Source organism: Salvelinus namaycush, unplaced genomic scaffold, assembly GCF_016432855.1.
Source record: "Salvelinus namaycush isolate Seneca unplaced genomic scaffold, SaNama_1.0 Scaffold1255, whole genome shotgun sequence".
In the NCBI taxonomy this organism is placed as follows: Eukaryota; Metazoa; Chordata; class Actinopteri; order Salmoniformes; family Salmonidae; genus Salvelinus; species Salvelinus namaycush.
The window spans coordinates 34,225-52,526 of record NW_024057959.1 but is presented as its reverse complement, the minus strand read 5'-3'; the positions used below and the strand labels follow the sequence as shown (position 1 = coordinate 52,526).

At 42.5% G+C, this 18,302-nt stretch overlaps 1 protein-coding gene across 1 annotated transcript in view; it reads left to right on the top strand.

Moving 5' to 3' along the window:
* The first annotated feature begins 782 nt into the window (after positions 1-782).
* LOC120036226 (metalloprotease TIKI1-like) overlaps positions 783-18,302 on the top strand; it is a 34,473-nt gene continuing 16,953 nt past the window's right edge. Inside the window, exons 1-2 of the mRNA XM_038982706.1 lie at positions 783-890; positions 2,239-2,799. Coding sequence (XP_038838634.1) covers positions 783-890; positions 2,239-2,799 — 669 coding nt within the window. The remainder of the gene's footprint in view (positions 891-2,238; positions 2,800-18,302) is intronic.

Here is an 18,302-nt window from a genome sequence, read left to right as displayed (position 1 = left end):
CTCCAGCAACACTGTGAGGGAGTAATGAGTGGAGTCTGGAGTTATGGAAACACAGACGACACGGTAAAGAACGTTTCTCCCGTTTCTTCGAGGATTCGCGTACGGTTGATGCCGCTTGGAGTTGGACAACCGGATTCTAAATAAAGTGTTGCAATGTTCGAATTCCGATCAGCACTTGTACGTTAATTTGTATCAGCGGTCCTGCGTTTGGGAAGTAGAGCAGAATAACAACGTCGCAGCGAGGAGGAATTCCACCGCTCATTTCGGAACCCGCGGACGTCGTTTTTAGTTGAGAACATAACCTGTTGCTCGAGTGCACTTTGGATACGAACGTACTCATCGTGCGCAGTCTGCTCGGTTCTACGAGTGAGTGGGCTATAAACACGGGACATATAGATTTGATTGGGTCTTATTGAGGACGTGTAGTCTAGTCTACTATCGGCGGAGCAAGTTGTAGGCTTCCCTGGCGTGCCATGCAAGGCACCTTTATTATCAGATATGAGGGAAACAGCGTGACGACATAGCCACCAAACAGCGTCAATGCTTTTCCAGGAGGGTCAACACAACAACACTCAAGTTATGGATTGAAAACAATTTCACTCAAACATGAGTTCTTCCGCCTGCAGAAAGGTAGATATACTATATGTCGGCGTGTTTGACTTATTATTTCAATGGAACTGAAATTCGGAAATTAATTTAGGCAATTTTCCCCCGGAGCGAGTTGTTTTTTGGGTAGCTTCATCTTGCGACACGTGAAAATTGCGTGCACGTTTGGAGTTACAATGCTGGTCTCTTGGGTCACATTTATTCAAGCGTTCCTAATATTGCTGGTGAAAGGAGCCGACCAATGGAGCCTCCGGGAGTCGTCTAACTGCGAGCTCAATAAGAAAGTAAGTGCTCTCATATCATTAGTCTTACATCTAAGTAAATTATACCCCGTTTCTCAATGAAACGGTTAGTATTTAAATCAACCGGGATTTGAGTAGGCCTATTTGAATGTCCACTGTCCAGTTTTAGCCTATAAATATGTTATGTGATTCTTCTTCCGTTCACTTTTTTATTTACAAAATTGGTTATTTAGGCTAGTTCATTCATTCATTCATTCAACCTGTAAAGTTTCCATTTCCTCTGAGAGCGCAGTTCATATCAGATGTGTATTGTGTTAGTCTAGTGTACTGTAAATAAGACATTATCAGTCCATTATCGATCATCAAATAGTCTACCACATTTAGAATCAACAGACTCAGTCAATTTAAATAGCTCCCAGTTCCCGCTATCTATTTGCAGTGGATAACAACTAGTAGGTGTTTGTGGTTATTGTACGTCTGTTTTAGAAGGGCGACCAATTAAAATAGTTTGTTTGTCCATATCTTTGTTTAACTTTAGTGACATAGTTGGTGAATGACATCACACACACACAGCCGTAAGACCATTGTTCACATAAATTACTTTATATGATCAGGTTTTGGGTTGACCACACTAATGTGGTTTTATAGCCTGGTAATAACACTAATGTGGTTTTATAGCCTGGTAATAACACTAAGGTGGTTTTATAGCTTGGTAAAAATAGTAATGTGGTTTTATAGCCTGGTAATAATAACACTAATGTGGTTTTATAGCCTGGTAATAACACTAATGTGGTTTTATACCCTGGTAATAATAACACTAATGTGGTTTTATAGCCTGGTAATAATAACACTAATGTGGTTTTATAGCCTGGTAATAATAACACTAATGTGGTTTTATAGCCTGGTAATAATAACACTAATGTGGTTTTATAGCCTGGTAATAATACCACTAATGTGATTTTATAGCCTGGTAATAATAACACTAATGTGGTTTTATAGCCTGGTAATAATAACACTAATGTGTTTGTATAGCCTGGTAATAATAACACTAATGTGGTTTTATAGCCTGGTAATAATAACACTAATGTGGTTTTATAGCCTGGTAATAATAACACTAATGTGGTTTTATAGCCTGGTAATAATAACACTAATGTGTTTGTATAGCCTGGTAATAATAACACTAATGTGGTTTTATAGCCTGGTAATAATAACACTAATGTGGTTTTATAGCCTGGTAATAATAACACTAATGTGGTTTTATAGCCCGGTAATAATAACACTAATGTGGTTTTATAGCCTGGTAATAATAACACTAATGTGGTTTTATAGCCTGGTAATAATAACACTGATTCACTCATGTTTCTTTTTCTTCTTCTTTCACCGTTGGCAGCAAAGTGATCTGAACTCTTTCCTGTGGACCATCAAACGTAACCCTCCGTCCTACTTCTACGGCACGATCCACGTCCCTTACACGCGCGTCTGGGACTTTATCCCAGAGAACTCCAAGAAGGCTTTCCAGGAGAGCAACATGGTTTACTTGGAGCTGGACCTGACTGATCCCTACACCATCTCAGCCCTGACCAGCTGCCAGCTCCTCCCCCAGGGGGGGACACTACAGGATGTTCTACCCAGAGACATCTACAGACGCCTCAAGAGGCACTTGGAGTACGTCAAGCTCATGATGCCATCGTGGATGACTCCTGACCAGAGGGGTAAAGGCCTCTACGCTGACTACCTGTTTAATGCAATAGCGGGGAACTGGGAGAGGAAGAGGCCTGTGTGGGTGATGTTGATGGTGAACTCGTTGACGGAGGCGGACATTAAGACGAGGGGGGTCCCGGTGTTGGATCTGTACCTGGCTCAGGAGGCAGAGAGGATGAGGAAGAGAACAGGAGCTGTGGAGAAGGTGGAGGAGCAGTGTCACCCGCTCAACGGACTCAACTTCTCTCAGGTGAGTCTGAAAGTTAACCTTATTTCCTATATAGTGCGGCTCTACTTTTACCCAGAACCCTCTTGTACCCTATTCCCTATATGTTGGAGGGTTTTCAAGCTACTGAATCTGCCGGCTAAATAAATCCTGCCAGGAGATGGTGATGTTTCAAATAGGGTTGGGTTAAATGCAGAAGACATATTTCAGTTGAAGGCATTCAGTTGTACAACTGACTAGGTATCCCCCTTTCCCTTTACAACTGACTAGGTATCCCCCTTTCCCTTTACAACTGACTAGATATCCACCTTTCCCTTTCCAACTGACTAGGTATCCCCCTTTCCCTTTCCAACTGACTAGGTATCCCCCTTTCCCTTTCCAACTGACTAGAAATCCCCCTTTCGAACTGACTAGATGTCCCCCTTTCCCTTTACAACTGACTAGGTATCCCCCTTTCCCTTTCCAACTGACTAGGTATCCCCCTTTCCAACTGACTAGGTATCTCCCTTTCCCTTTACAACTAACTAGGTATCCCCCTTTCCCTTTCCAACTGACTAGGTATCCCCCTTTCCCCTTCCAACGGACTAGGTATCCCCCTTTCCAACTGCCTAGGTATCCCCCTTTCCCTTTCCAACTGACTAGGTATCCCCCTTTCCCTTTACAACTGACTAGGTATCCCCCTTTCCCTTTACAACTGACTAGGTATCCCCCTTTCCCTTTCGAACTGACTAGGTATCCCCCTTTCCCTTTCCAACTGACTAGGTATCCCCCTTTCCCTTTCCAACTGACTAGGTATTTCCCTTTCCAACTGACTAGATATCCCCCCTTCCCTTTACAACTGACTAGATATCCACCTTTCCAACTGACTAGGTATCCCCCTTTCCCTTTCCAACTGACTAGATATCCCCCCTTCCCTTTACAACTGACTAGATATCCACCTTTCCAACTGACTAGGTATCCCCCTTTCCAACTGACTAGGTATCCCCCTTTCCCTTTCCAACTGACTAGGTATCCCCCTTTCCAACTGACTAGGTATCCCCCCCTCCCTTTACAACTGACTAGATATCCCCCTTTCCAACTGACTAGGTATCCCCCTTTCCCTTTACATCTGACTAGGTATCCCCCTTTCCAACTGACTAGGTATCCCCCTTTCCCTTTCCAACTGACTAGATATCCCCCTTTCCCTTTACAACTGACTAGGTATCCCCCTTTCCCTTTACAACTGACTAGGTATCCCCCTTTCCCTTTCCAACTGACTAGGTATCCCCCTTTCCCTTTCCAACTGACTAGGTATCCCCCTTTCCCTTTCCAACTGACTAGGTATCCCCCTTTCCCTTTCCAACTGACTAGGTATCCCCCTTTCCAACTGACTAGGTATCCCCCTTTCCCTTTCCAACTGACTAGGTATCCCCCTTTCCAACTGACTAGGTATCCCCCTTTCCAACTGACTAGGTATCCCCCTTTCCCTTTCCAAATGACTAGGTATCCCCCTTTCCCTTTCCAACTGACTAGGTATCCCCCTTTCCCTTTCCAACTGACTAGGTATCCCCCTTTCCCTTTCCAACTGACTAGGTATCCCCCTTTCCCTTTCCAACTGACTAGGTATCCCCCTTTCCCCTTCAAACGGACTAGGTATCCCCCTTTCCAACTGCCTAGGTATCCCCCTTTCCCTTTCCAACTGACTAGGTATCCCCCTTTCCCTTTCCAACTGACTAGGTATCCCCCTTTCCAACTGACTAGGTATCCCCCTTTCCCTTTACAACTGACTAGGTATCCCCCTTTCCCTTTACAACTGACTAGGTATCCCCCTTTCCCTTTACAACTGACTAGGTATCCCCCTTTCCCTTTACAACTGACTAGGTATCCCCCTTTCCCTTTCCAACTGACTAGATATCCCCCTTTCCCTTTACAACTGACTAGGTATCCCCCTTTCCCTTTACAACTGACTAGATATCCCCCTTTCCCTTTCCAACTGACTAGGTATCCCCCTTTCCAACTGACTAGGTATCCCCCTTTCCCTTTACAACTGACTAGGTATCCCCCTTTCCCTTTACAACTGACTAGGTATCCCCCTTTCCCTTTCCAACTGACTAGGTATCCCCCCCTCCCTTTACAACTGACTAGATATCCCCCTTTCCAACTGACTAGGTATCTCCCTTTCCCTTTACAACTGACTAGGTATCCCCCTTTCCAACTGACTAGGTATCCCCCTTTCCCTTTACAACTGACTAGATATCCCCCTTTCCCTTTACAACTGACTGGGTATCCCCCTTTCCAACTGACTAGGTATCCCCCTTTCCAACTGACTAGGTATCCCCCCTTTCCCTTTCCAACTGACTAGGTATCCCCCTTTCCCTTTCCAACTGACTAGATATCCCCCTTTCCAACTGACTAGATATCCCCCTTTCCCTTTACAACTGACTAGGTATCCCCCTTTCCCTTTCCAACTGACTAGGTATCCCCCTTTCCCTTTCCAACTGACTAGGTATCCCCCATTACAACTGACTAGGTATCCCCCTTTCCCTTTCCAACTGACTAGGTATCCCCCTTTCCCTTTACAACTGACTAGGTATCCCCCTTTCCCTTTCCAACTGACTAGGTATCCCCCTTTCCCTTTCCAACTGACTAGATATCCCCCTTTCCCTTTACAACTGACTAGGTATCCCCCTTTCCCTTTACAACTGACTAGGTATCCCCCTTTCCCTTTCCAACTGACTAGGTATCCCCCTTTCGCTTTCCAACTGACTAGGTATCCCCCTTTCCCTTTCCAACTTACTAGGTATCCCCCTTTCCAACTGACTAGGTATCCCCCTTTCCCTTTCCAACTGACTAGGTATCTCCCTTTCCCTTTCCAACTGACTAGGTATCCCCCTTTCCCTTTACAACTGACTAGATATCCCCCTTTCCCTTTCCAACTGACTAGGTATCTCCCTTTCCCTTTCCAACTGACTAGGTATCCCCCTTTCCCTTTACAACTGACTAGGTATCCCCCTTTCCCTTTCCAACTGACTAGGTATCCCCCTTTCCCTTTCCAACTGACTAGGTATCCCCCTTTCCAACTGACTAGGTATCCCCCTTTCCCTTTCCAACTGACTAGGTATCCCCCTTTCCCTTTCCAACTGACTAGGTATCCCCCTTTCCCTTTCCAACTGACTAGGTATCCCCCTTTCCAACTGACTAGGTATCTCCCTTTCCCTTTACAACTGACTAGGTATCCCCCTTTCCAACTGACTAGGTATCCCCCTTTCCAACTGACTAGATATCCCCCTTTCCCTTTACAACTGACTAGGTATCCCCCTTTCCCTGTACAACTGACTAGGTATCCCCCTTTCCCTTTACAACTGACTAGGTATCCCCCTTTCCCTTTACAACTGACTAGATATCCCCCTTTCCCTTTACAACTGACTGGGTATCCCCCTTTCCAACTGACTAGGTATCCCCCTTTCCAACTGACTAGGTATCCCCCTTTCCCTTTCCAACTGACTAGATATCCCCCTTTCCCTTTCCAACTGACTAGGTATCCCCCTTTCCAACTGACTAGGTATCCCCCCTTTCCAACTGACTAGATATCCCCCTTTCCCTTTACAACTGACTAGATATCCCCCTTTCCCTTTACAACTGACTAGGTATCCCCCCTTTCCCTTTCCAACTGACTAGGTATCCCCCTTTCCCTTTACAACTGACTAGATATCCCCCTTTCCAACTGACTAGATATCCCCCTTTCCCTTTACAACTGACTAGGTATCCCCCTTTCCCTTTACAACTGACTAGGTATCCCCCTTTCCAACTGACTAGGTATCCCCCTTTCCCTTTCCAACTGACTAGGTATCCCCCTTTCCCTTTCCAACTGACTAGGTATCCCCCTTTCCCTTTACAACTGACTAGATATCCCCCTTTCCCTTTCCAACTGACTAGGTATCCCCCTTTCCCTTTACAACTGACTAGATATCCCCATTTCCCTTTACAACTGACTAGGTACCCCCCTTTCCCTTTACAACTGACTAGGTATCCCCCCTTTCCCTTTACAACTGACTAGATATCCCCCTTTCCCTTTACAACTGACTAGGTATCCCCCTTTCCCTTTCCAACTGACTAGGTATCCCCCCTTTCCCTTTACAACTGACTAGATATCCCCCTTTCCCTTTCCAACTGACTAGGTATCCCCCTTTCCCTTTCCAACTGACTAGGTATCCCCCTTTCCCTTTACAACTGACTAGATATCCCCCTTTCCCTTTCCAACTGACTAGGTATCCCCCTTTCCCTTTACAACTGACTAGGTATCCCCCTTTCCCTTTACAACTGACTAGGTACCCCCCTTTCCCTTTACAACTGACTAGGTATCCCCCTTTCCCTTTCCAACTGACTAGGTATCCCCCTTTCCCTTTCCAACTGACTAGGTATCCCCCTTTCCCTTTCCAACTGACTAGGTATCCCCCTTTCCCTGTACAACTGACTAGGTATCCCCCTTTCCCTTTACAACTGACTAGGTATCCCCCTTTCCCTTTCCAACTGACTAGGTATCCCCCTTTCCCTTTCCAACTGACTAGGTATCCCCCTTTCCCTTTACAACTGACTAGGTATCCCCCTTTCCCTTTACAACTGACTAGGTATCCCCCTTTCCCTTTCCAACTGACTAGGTATCCCCCTTTCCCTTTACAACTGACTAGGTATCCCCCTTTCCCTTTCCAACTGACTAGGTATCCCCCTTTCCCTTTACAACTGACTAGGTATCCCCCTTTCCCTTTCCAACTCACTAGGTATCCCCCTTTCCCTTTACAACTGACTAGGTATCCCCCTTTCCCTTTACAACTGACTAGGTACCCCCCTTTCCCTTTCCAACTGACTAGGTATCCCCCTTTCCCTTTCCAACTGACTAGGTATCCCCCTTTCCCTTTCCAACTGACTAGGTATCCCCCTTTCCCTTTCCAACTGACTAGGTATCCCCCTTTCCCTTTACAACTGACTAGGTATCCCCCTTTCCCTTTACAACTGACTAGGTACCCCCCCCTTCACTATCACTAGCTAACAGGGGGAAATTGGCTAGGTAGCTAACTTGATTCTTCTTCCACGTTAAAAGGCTTTGGTGTACCTCAGTGGTGTAAACATGGGTGACAGAGAGTTTCCTTCCAACACCAGTTGCTATTCCTTTTAAATCTAAGTCACATTGAGCTTGACTTTATGATTGAAACCTAACCTAGCCTATGATCTGACCTATCGTTGACCTATCACCTAAACTCCTACTATACAACACAGATGTTTCCGAGCCTCCCAGGCATGCTTTTTGCCGCTAACACTAAAGTCTAAAATAAACAATATAAAAATGAAATACAAATGTCGTTATACAATTATAACTGAATTAGAAATCAGCAAATCAGGTCTGAAAACTAACTGAAACTAAACTGACCCTGTCTATAGTGTTATAACCTCATACAGATATAACCCTGTCTATAGTGTTATAACCTCATACAGATATAACCCTGTCTATAGTGTTATAACCTCATACAGATATAACCCTGTCTATAGTGTTATAACCTTATACAGATATAACCCTGTCTATAGTGTTATAACCTCATACAGATATAACCCTGTCTATAGTGTTATAACCTCATACAGATATAACCCTGTCTACAGTGTTATAACCTCATACAGATATAACCCTGTCTATAGTGTTATAACCTCATACAGATATAACCCTGTCTATAGTGTTATAACCTCATACAGATATAACCCTGTCTATAGTGTTATAACCTCATGCAGATATACCCCTGTCTACAGTGTTATAACCTCATACAGATATAACCCTGTCTATAGTGTTATAACCTCATACAGATATAACCCTGTCTATAGTGTTATAACCTCATACAGATATAACCCTGTCTATAGTGTTATAACCTCATACAGATATAACCCTGTCTATAGTGTTATAACCTCATACAGATATAACCCTGTCTATAGTGTTATAACCTTATACAGATATAACCCTGTCTATAGTGTTATAACCTCATACAGATATAACCCTGTCTACAGTGTTATAACCTCATACAGATATAACCCTGTCTACAGTGTTATAACCTCATACAGATATAACCCTGTCTATAGTGTTATAACCTCATACAGATATAACCCTGTCTACAGTGTTATAACCTCATACAGATATAACCCTGTCTATAGTGTTATAACCTCATACAGATATAACCCTGTCTATAGTGTTATAACCTCATACAGATATAACCCTGTCTATAGTGTTATAACCTCATACAGATATAACCCTGTCTATAGTGTTATAACCTCATACAGATATAACCCTGTCTACAGTGTTATAACCTTATACAGATATAACCCTGTCTATAGTGTTATAACCTCATACAGATATAACCCTGTCTATAGTGTTATAACCTCATACAGATATAACCCTGTCTACAGTGTTATAACCTCATACAGATATAACCCTGTCTATAGTGTTATAACCTCATACAGATATAACCCTGTCTACAGTGTTATAACCTCATACAGATATAACCCTGTCTATAGTGTTATAACCTCATACAGATATAACCCTGTCTATAGTGTTATAACCTTGACTTATACAGATGTGAATGTGAAGCATTCTCTCTCGCACTCTCTCTCTCTCTCTGTCTCTCTCTCTCTCTCTGTCTCTCTGTCTCTCTCTCTGTCTCTCTCTCTCTCTCTCTGTATCTCTCTCTCTCTCACTCTCTCTCTCTCTCTGTCTCACTCTCTCTTTCTCGCTCTCTTTCTCGCTCTCTCTCTGTCTCTCTCTGTCTCTCTCTCTGTTTCTCTCTCTCTCTCTCTGTCTCTTTCTCTCTCTCTCTGTCTCGCTCTCTGTCTCTCTGTCTCTCTGTCTCTTTCTGTCTCTCTGTCTCTTTCTTTGTCTCTCTCTGTCTCTCTCTCTCTGTCTCTTTCTCTGTCTCTGTCTCTCTCTCTCCCTCTATCTCTCTCTCTCCCTCTCTCTCTCTCTCTCTCTCTCTCTCTCTCTCTCTCTCTCTCTCTCTCTCTCTCTCTCTCTCTCTCTCTCTCTCTCTCTCTCTCTCTCTCTCTCTCTCATCTCTCTCTGTCTCTCTCCCTCTCTCCCTCAATCTAACGGGCTTTATTGTAATGGAAAACATATGTTTACATTGTCAAAGCAAGTGAAATAGATAATAAACAAATGTGAAATAAACAATATAAAATGAACAGTAAACATTACACTCACAGAAGTTCCAAAGGAATACAGTCATTTCAAATGTCATGTTATGGCTATACAGTGTTGTAACAATGTACAAATAGGAGAAGAGGGAAAATAAATAAACATAAATATGGGTTGTCTCTCTCTCTCTCTGTATCTCTCTCTCTCTCTCTCTGTATCTCTCTCTCTCTCTCTCTGTATCTCTCTCTCTCTCTGTCTCTCTGTATCTCTTTCTCTCTCTGTATCTCTCTCTCTCTCTCTGTATCTCTCTCTCTCTCTCTCTCTCTCTCTCTCTCTCTCTCTCTCTCTCTCTCTCTCTCTGTATCTCTCTCTCTCTCTCTGTATCTCTCTCTCTCTCTGTCTCTCTGTATCTCTTTCTCTATCTGTATCTCTCTCTCTCTCTCTCTCTGTCTCTCTGTCTCTCTGTCTCTCTCTCTCTCTCTCTCTCTCTCTCTCTCTCTCTCTCTCTCTCTCTCTCTCTCTCTCTCTCTCTCTCTGTATCTCTCTCTCCTTAATTCCCACCAGTGTTTCATATATGAGATACGTATTTCTACAACCAAGCCCAACATACTTTATCACCGTATTAAACCAAGCGTGGAGCTTTTCAATAGCGATTTTAACTTGCACTGAACAAAAACATGCGACAATGTCAAGGATTTTACTGAGTTACAGTTCGTATGAGGAAATCAGTCATTCAAATTGCCATCGATAAAATGCAGTTGTGTTCGTTGTCCGTAGTTTATTCCTGCCCCATACCATAACCCCACCGCCACCACCATGGGGCACTCTGTTCACAACGTTGACATCAGCAAACCGCTCGCCCACAGAACACCATCTGCCATCTGCCCGGTACAGTTGAAACCGGGATTAATCAGTGAAGAGCACACTTCTCCAGCGTGTGGGTTCTCCAGCCAGTGGACACCGAAAGTGAGCCCACTGAAGTCGGTTACGACGCCAAACTGCAGTCAGGTCACGACCCTGGTGAGGACGACGAGCACGCAGATGAGCTTCACTCATCTGCGGGTTTTTGACAGTTTGTGCAGATATTCTTAGGTTGTGCAAACCCACCGTTTTATCAGCTCTCTGTGTGGCTGGTCTGAGACGATCCCGCAGGTGAAGAAGCCAGATGTGGAGGTCCTCGGCTGGCGTCCTCGGCTGGCGTTGTTAAACATGGTCTGCGGTTGTGAGGCCGGTTGCACGTGCTGCAGAATTCTCTAAAAAGATGTTGGCGGTGGCTTATGGTAGAGAAATGGACATTCAATTCTCTGGAAACAGCTCTGGTGGACATTCCTGCAGTCAGCATGTCAACTGCACGCTCCCTCAAAACTTGAGACATCTGTGGCGCCAAATACACTTGTTTTAGTAGCGCTGGAAGATGGCCCTGTCATAAATGTCGGCCTCAAAACCAACCAAAATAGTTTTTGTTTGGGTGTTGATAGTGTTATGATTATGTAAATGGTTCTCTCTCTCTCTCTCAATGGTCGAGTCCCAAGTTATACCCTACATAGTGCACTGCTTTTGACCAGGGCCATAGGGAAAGTAGTGCACTACAAAGGGAATAGGGTGCCATTTGAAATGCATCCTATGAAAGGATGAGCCCATGTGAATACAATGGATGTCCTTCTTTTCCACTCTGCTTGGCCACTATTTGGGCGAGCTGCCGTTGATTTGCAGAGTTTGCCCACAGCAGAACATCTATCTGAACTGGTTGGTAATTAGATTAGATTCTCTAATGAGCGATGTTTCATCTAAAGAATGGAACAGCGATGTTTCATCTAAAGAATGGAACAGCGATGTTTCATCTGAAGAATGGAGCAACGATGTTTCATCTGAAGAATGGAACAGCGATGTTTCATCTGAAGAATGGAACAGCGATGTTTCATCTAAAGAATGGAACAGCGATGTTTCATCTAAAGAATGGAACAGCGATGTTTCATCTAAAGAATGGAACAGCGATGTTTCATCTAAAGAATGGAACAGCGATGTTTCATCTAAAGAATGGAGCAACGATGTTTCATCTAAAGAATGGAACAACGATGTTTGATTTGATTTGGGCCGTGTCTGAAATGGAACCCTATTCCTATATCCTATTCTTAGAGCTCTGGACAAAAGTAGTGCACTACCTAGGGAATAGGGTGCTGGTCTAAAGTAGTGCACTACCTAGGGAATAGGGTGCTGGTCTAAAGTAGTGCACTACCTAGGGAATAGGGTGCTGGTCTAAAGTAGTGCACTACCTAGAGAATAGGGTGCTGGTCTAAAGTAGTGCACTACCTAGAGAATAGGGTGCTGGTCTAAAGTAGTGCACTACCTAGGGAATAGGGTGCTGGTCTAAAGTAGTGCACTACCTAGGGAATAGGGTGCCATTTGGGACACAGAGGTTGGCTTATCTTCATGCCTTCACTGCTCCCTCTCAGCACCGGGTACATTTCACACTGAGGTGCTTAGTTTCTTTTCTCTTGTTGACCAAACAGACAGATATTAGATTCGTCCACATTCCTCTGTCTATCTTGTCTGTCTGTCTGTAGGAATGGATGTCGGACAGAGAGATTGTGTGGATGTCAGTGAGACCGTACAACAGTTCTAATTTCAAAAGTCAATCGTTCTAATTCTCTAAATGTATGGTGCTATTGTCATAGTGTCCGAAGAGGCTTTATTTGTGCCTCTTGGTGTCGTTCAAACAGGTTTACACAACAGAAACGTTAGGTGTTGTATATCTTGCTGTCATAGGGACGTCGGAGACACTATGTGAAAAGATGTAGTATTTTCATTCAGTCACAGTTCTAATTCTCCCAATTTACTGCTTTTGTTAGAAGAGGTTTCCTTTTTGTCTCTTGGTGTCATTTGTTCAGTTAACTGAAAAGTAAGCCTTGTCCGAGCCAGAATGGCCCGTAGGGGCAGGAGAGAGGCTATCTCCTGTTTCAGTAGCTTGAGGCAGCATGATGTATACACCCTGGACAGGACGCTCAACTGGAAGGTGATCAGATATTGTCACCTGTTTCCAACAAGACCTTTTTTTGTCCCAGAGTTAAATAGCTTTTGGAAAACATATCCCATCTCCTCTTCCCTATACTGCCCTGGGCCTTTCCGGGGTTGTAAAAGCTTGTTGAGGATTTAATATCTTGTCTCTGTTTAACACCAGGATTTAATATCTTGTTCCAGTTTAACACCAGGATTTAATAGCTTGTCTCTGTTTAACACCAGGATTTAATATCTTGTTCCAGTTTAACACCAGGATTTAATAGCTTGTTCCAGTTTAACACCATGATTTAATAGCTTGTCTCTGTTTAACACCAGGATTTAATATCTTGTTCCAGTTTAACACCAGGATTTAATATCTTGTCTCTGTTTAACACCAGGATTTAATATCTTGTCTCTGTTTAACACCATGATTTAATATCTTGTTCCAGTTTAACACCAGGATTTAATATCTTGTTCCAGTTTAACACCAGGATTTAATATCTTGTTCCAGTTTAACACCAGGATTTAATATCTTGTCTCTGTTTAACACCATGATTTAATATCTTGTCTCTGTTTAACACCAGGATTTAATATCTTGTCTCTGTTTAACACCAGGATTTAATAGCTTGTTCCAGTTTAACACCAGGATTTAATATCTTGTCTCTGTTTAACACCAGGATTTAATATCTTGTTCCAGTTTAACACCAGGATTTAATAGCTTGTCTCTGTTTAACACCAGGATTTAATAGCTTGTTCCAGTTTAACACCAGGATTTAATATCTTGTTCCAGTTTAACACCATGATTTAATAGCTTGTCTCTGTTTAACACCAGGATTTAATATCTTGTTCCAGTTTAACACCAGGATTTAATATCTTGTCTCTGTTTAACACCAGGATTTAATATCTTGTCTCTGTTTAACACCATGATTTAATATCTTGTTCCAGTTTAACACCAGGATTTAATATCTTGTTCCAGTTTAACACCAGGATTTAATATCTTGTCTCTGTTTAACACCATGATTTAATATCTTGTCTCTGTTTAACACCAGGATTTAATATCTTGTCTCTGTTTAACACCAGGATTTAATATCTTGTTCCAGTTTAACACCAGGATTTAATATCTTGTCTCAGTTTAACACCAGGATTTAATATCTTGTCTCTGTTTAACACCAGGATTTAATAACTTGTCTCTGTTTAACACCAGGATTTAATATCTTGTTCCAGTTTAACACCAGGATTTAATATCTTGTCTCAGTTTAACACCAGGATTTAATATCTTGTCTCTGTTTAACACCAGGATTTACTAGCTTGTCTCTGTTTAACACCAGGATTTAATAGCTTGTCTCTGTTTAACACCAGGATTTAATAGCTTGTTCCAGTTTAACACCAGGATTTAATATCTTGTTCCAGTTTAACACCAGGATTTAATAGCTTGTCTCTGTTTTAACACCATGCCAGAGTGAGCAAAGCTGTCATCAAGGCAAAGGGTAACTACTTTGAAGAATCTCAAATATAACATGTATTTTGATTTGTTTAACACTTTTTTTGGTTACTACATGATTCCATATGTGTTATTTCATAGTTTTGATCTTTTCAATATTATTATACAATGTAGAAAATAGCAAAAATAAAGAAATCCCTTGAATGAGTAGGTGTGTCCAAACCTTGGACTGGTTCTGTAAATAGTTGGCCCAAATTCAGTCAACTTAAAAGGATGTGTACGCTCAACTTCTCTCATATGTTCATTTAACTACAAATTATAATTTGTCCATTTTACCTAGAAAAAGGATGTGGAACTAGTTACACACACTGGTTTTAACATACACTGTTTTCAACTTACATATTTGACACACATTTGTCATTGTACATGTTTCTTTATACAGTAATTGATATTCAACATGTCCTCACCTGGGATTTGAACTCAGAACCTCTTGGTTAATGGCATTCTGAGCTGCCTGCGACACCACCATGATTTAATTCGATTTTTATTTTTAATTTTTTTAATGTTTGAAGTTGTCAATTTTAAGTTATAACCTCTATGAATATCTTCTCAATAAGGTTTAACTTCTTAGTCAGTATTAATTAATGATATACACTGAACAAAAATATAAACGCAACATGTAAAGTGTTGGATCCATGTTTCTTGAGCTGAAATAAAAGATCCCAGAAATGTTCCATACGCACAAAAAGCTTATTTTGCACAAATTTGTTTAAATCCCTGTCAGTGAGCATTTCTCTTTTGCCCAGATAATCCATCCACCTGACAGGTGTGGCATATCAAGAAGCTGATTAAACAGCATGATCATTACACAGGTGCACCTTGTGCTGGGGACAATAAAAGACCACTCTAAAATGTGCAATTTTGTCACACAACACAATGCCACAGATGTCTCAAGTTTTGAGGGAGCGTGCAATTGGCATGCTGACTACAGGTATGCCCACCAGAGCTGTTGTCAGATAATTGAATGTAGGCCCAACCGGCCTCACAACCACAGACCACGTGTATGGTGTCGTGTGGTTGAGCAGTTTGCTGATGTCAACATTGTGAACAGAGTTCCCCATTTTGGCGATGTGGTTATGTTATGGGCAGGCATAAGCTACGAACAACGAACACAATTGCATTTGAATGCACAGAGATACCGTGATGAGATCCTGAGACCCATTGTCGTGCCATTCATCCCGCCGCCATCACCTCATGTTTCAGCATGATAAGTCACGGCCCCATGTCGCAAGGATCTGTACGCAATTCCTGGAAGCTGAAAATGTCCCAGTTCTTCCATGGCCTGCATACTCACCAGACATGTCACCCATTGAGCATGTTTGGGATGCTCTGGATCGACGTGAATGACAGCATGTCCCAGTTCCCGCCAATATCCAGCAACTTCGCACAGCCATTGAAGAGAAGTGGGACAACATTCCACAGGCCACCAATCAACAGCCTGATCAACTCTATGTGAAGGAGATGTGTCACGCTGCTTGAGGCAAATGTTGGTCACACCAGATACTGACTGGTTTTCTTATCCACACCCCTACTTTTTTTTAAGGTATCTGTGACCAACAGGTGCATATCTGTATTCCCAGTCATGTGAAATCCATAGATTAGGACCTAATGCATTTGTTTCAATTCACTGATTTCCTTATAAACTCAGCAAAAAAAGAAATGTCCCTTTTTCAGGACCCTGTCTTTCAAAGATAATTCGTAAAAATCCAAATAACTTCACAGATCTTCATTGTAAAGGGTTTAAACACGGTTTCCCATGCTTGTTCAATGAACCATAAACAATTAATGAACATGCACCTGTGGAACGGTCGTTAAGACACTAACAGCTTACAGACGGTAGGCAATTAAGGTCACAGTTATGAAAACTTAGGACACTAAAGAGGCATTTCTACTGACTCTGAAAAACACCAAAAGAAAGATGCCCAGGGTCCCTGCTCATCTGCGTGAACATGGCTTAGGCATGCTGCAAGGAGGCATGAGGACTGCAGATGTGTCCAGGGCAATAAATGGCAATGTCCGTACTGTGAGACGCCTAAGACAGCGCTACAGAGAGACAGAACGGAAAGCTGATCGTCCTCGCAGTGGCAGACCACGTGTAACAACACCTGCACAGGATCGGTACATCCGAACATCACACCTGCGGGACAGGTACAGGATGGCAACAACAACTGCCCGAGTTACACCAGGAACACACAATCCCTCCATCAGTGCTCAGACTGTCCGCAATAGGCTGAGAGAGGCTGGACTGAGGGCTTGTAGGCCTGTTGTAAGGCAGGTCCTCACCAGACATCACCGGCAACAACGGTTGCCGGTGATGCACGTCTGGGACCTGAGCACGTCTGGGACCTGCTGGATCGAAGGGTGAGGGCTAGGGCCATTCCCCCCAGAAATGTCCGGGAACTTGCAGGTGCCTTGGTTGAAGAGTGGGGTAACATTTCACAGCAAGAACTGGCAAATCTGGTGCAGTCCATGAGGAGGAGATGCACTGCAGTACTTAATGCAGCTGGTGGCCACACCAGATACTGACTGTTACTTTTGATTTTGACTCCCCCTTTGTTCAGGGACACATTATTCCATTTCTGTTAGTCACATGTCTGTGGAACTTGTTCAGTCTCAGTTGTGGAATCTTGTTATGTTCATACAAATATTTACGCATGTTAAGTTTGCTGAAAATAAACGCAGTTGACAGTGAGAGGACGTTTCTTTTTTCTGCTGAGTTTATGAACTGTAACTCAGTAAAATCTTTGAAACTGTTACATTTATGCATTTATATTTTTGTTGTGTATATATTTTTTTAGATGGTGCATGTGTTAAACGTAAAAGCTAAGTCTGTAATTATGAACTAAGTGTAATGTCTTTACAGCACATCATTCACTCACTGTATTGTTCTAGAGTTGTGCTGCTGGGTGAACCTAACAAGCCTTTTGGGATTCATTCTCAGTGATCTTACAGCCTCCATTAGTGTGTGTAATAGCCAGCAGCCATCAGCAGCCATTATACGAGTCATTGTGTCTTTGTTGGCAGATACACATCGGCTCTTAACATCCTATTACATCAGCGACACAGACTTTAAAATAATCCGATTGGAATGTTTGGCATCAGAAGATAACCAACCAAACCCAGTTGAACAACGTTTCATTTATTAACGATGTTTTGAATTGCAGTTTTGTCATTACTAAATTAAGGATATTTTGAACTGCAGTTACAATCATTAGTCAAATTGATTGGATTTAGAACTTGGCAAAACTGAAAGAAAACGGTGCCCAAAACAGCTATTAAACATAGCATTTAAAATACAACAACCAAACTTCTTAAGATTTGAGTCTCACCCGATAGTGAATTGCAAAGGTTTAAACTGGATTCAAATGGTGAATTAGAATGGATTTGAAACCATTTATCCTGCCTCTGTGTGTTTCCTCTATACCCATAGTAGGACTTTAACATATAATACACATACCAGTATCCATAGTACCAGTATCCATAGTACATGTATCCATAGTTCCAGTATCCATAGCACCAGTATCCATAGTACCAGTATCCATAGTCCCAGTATATATAGTACCAGTATCCATAGTAGCCTGTATCCGTAGTACCAGTATCCATAGTACCGATATCTATAGGATCAGTATCCATAGTACCAGTATCTACATTACCAGTATCTATAGTACCAGTATCCATAGTACCAGTATATAAAGTACCAGTATATATAGTACCAGTATCCATAGTACCAGTATCTATAGAACCAGTATCCATAGTACCAGTATCTATAGTACCAGTATCCATAGTACCCATATCCATAGTACCAGTATCCATAGTCCCAGTATCTATAGTACCAGTATCCATAGTACCTGTATCCATAGTATTAGTATCTATAGTACCAGTATC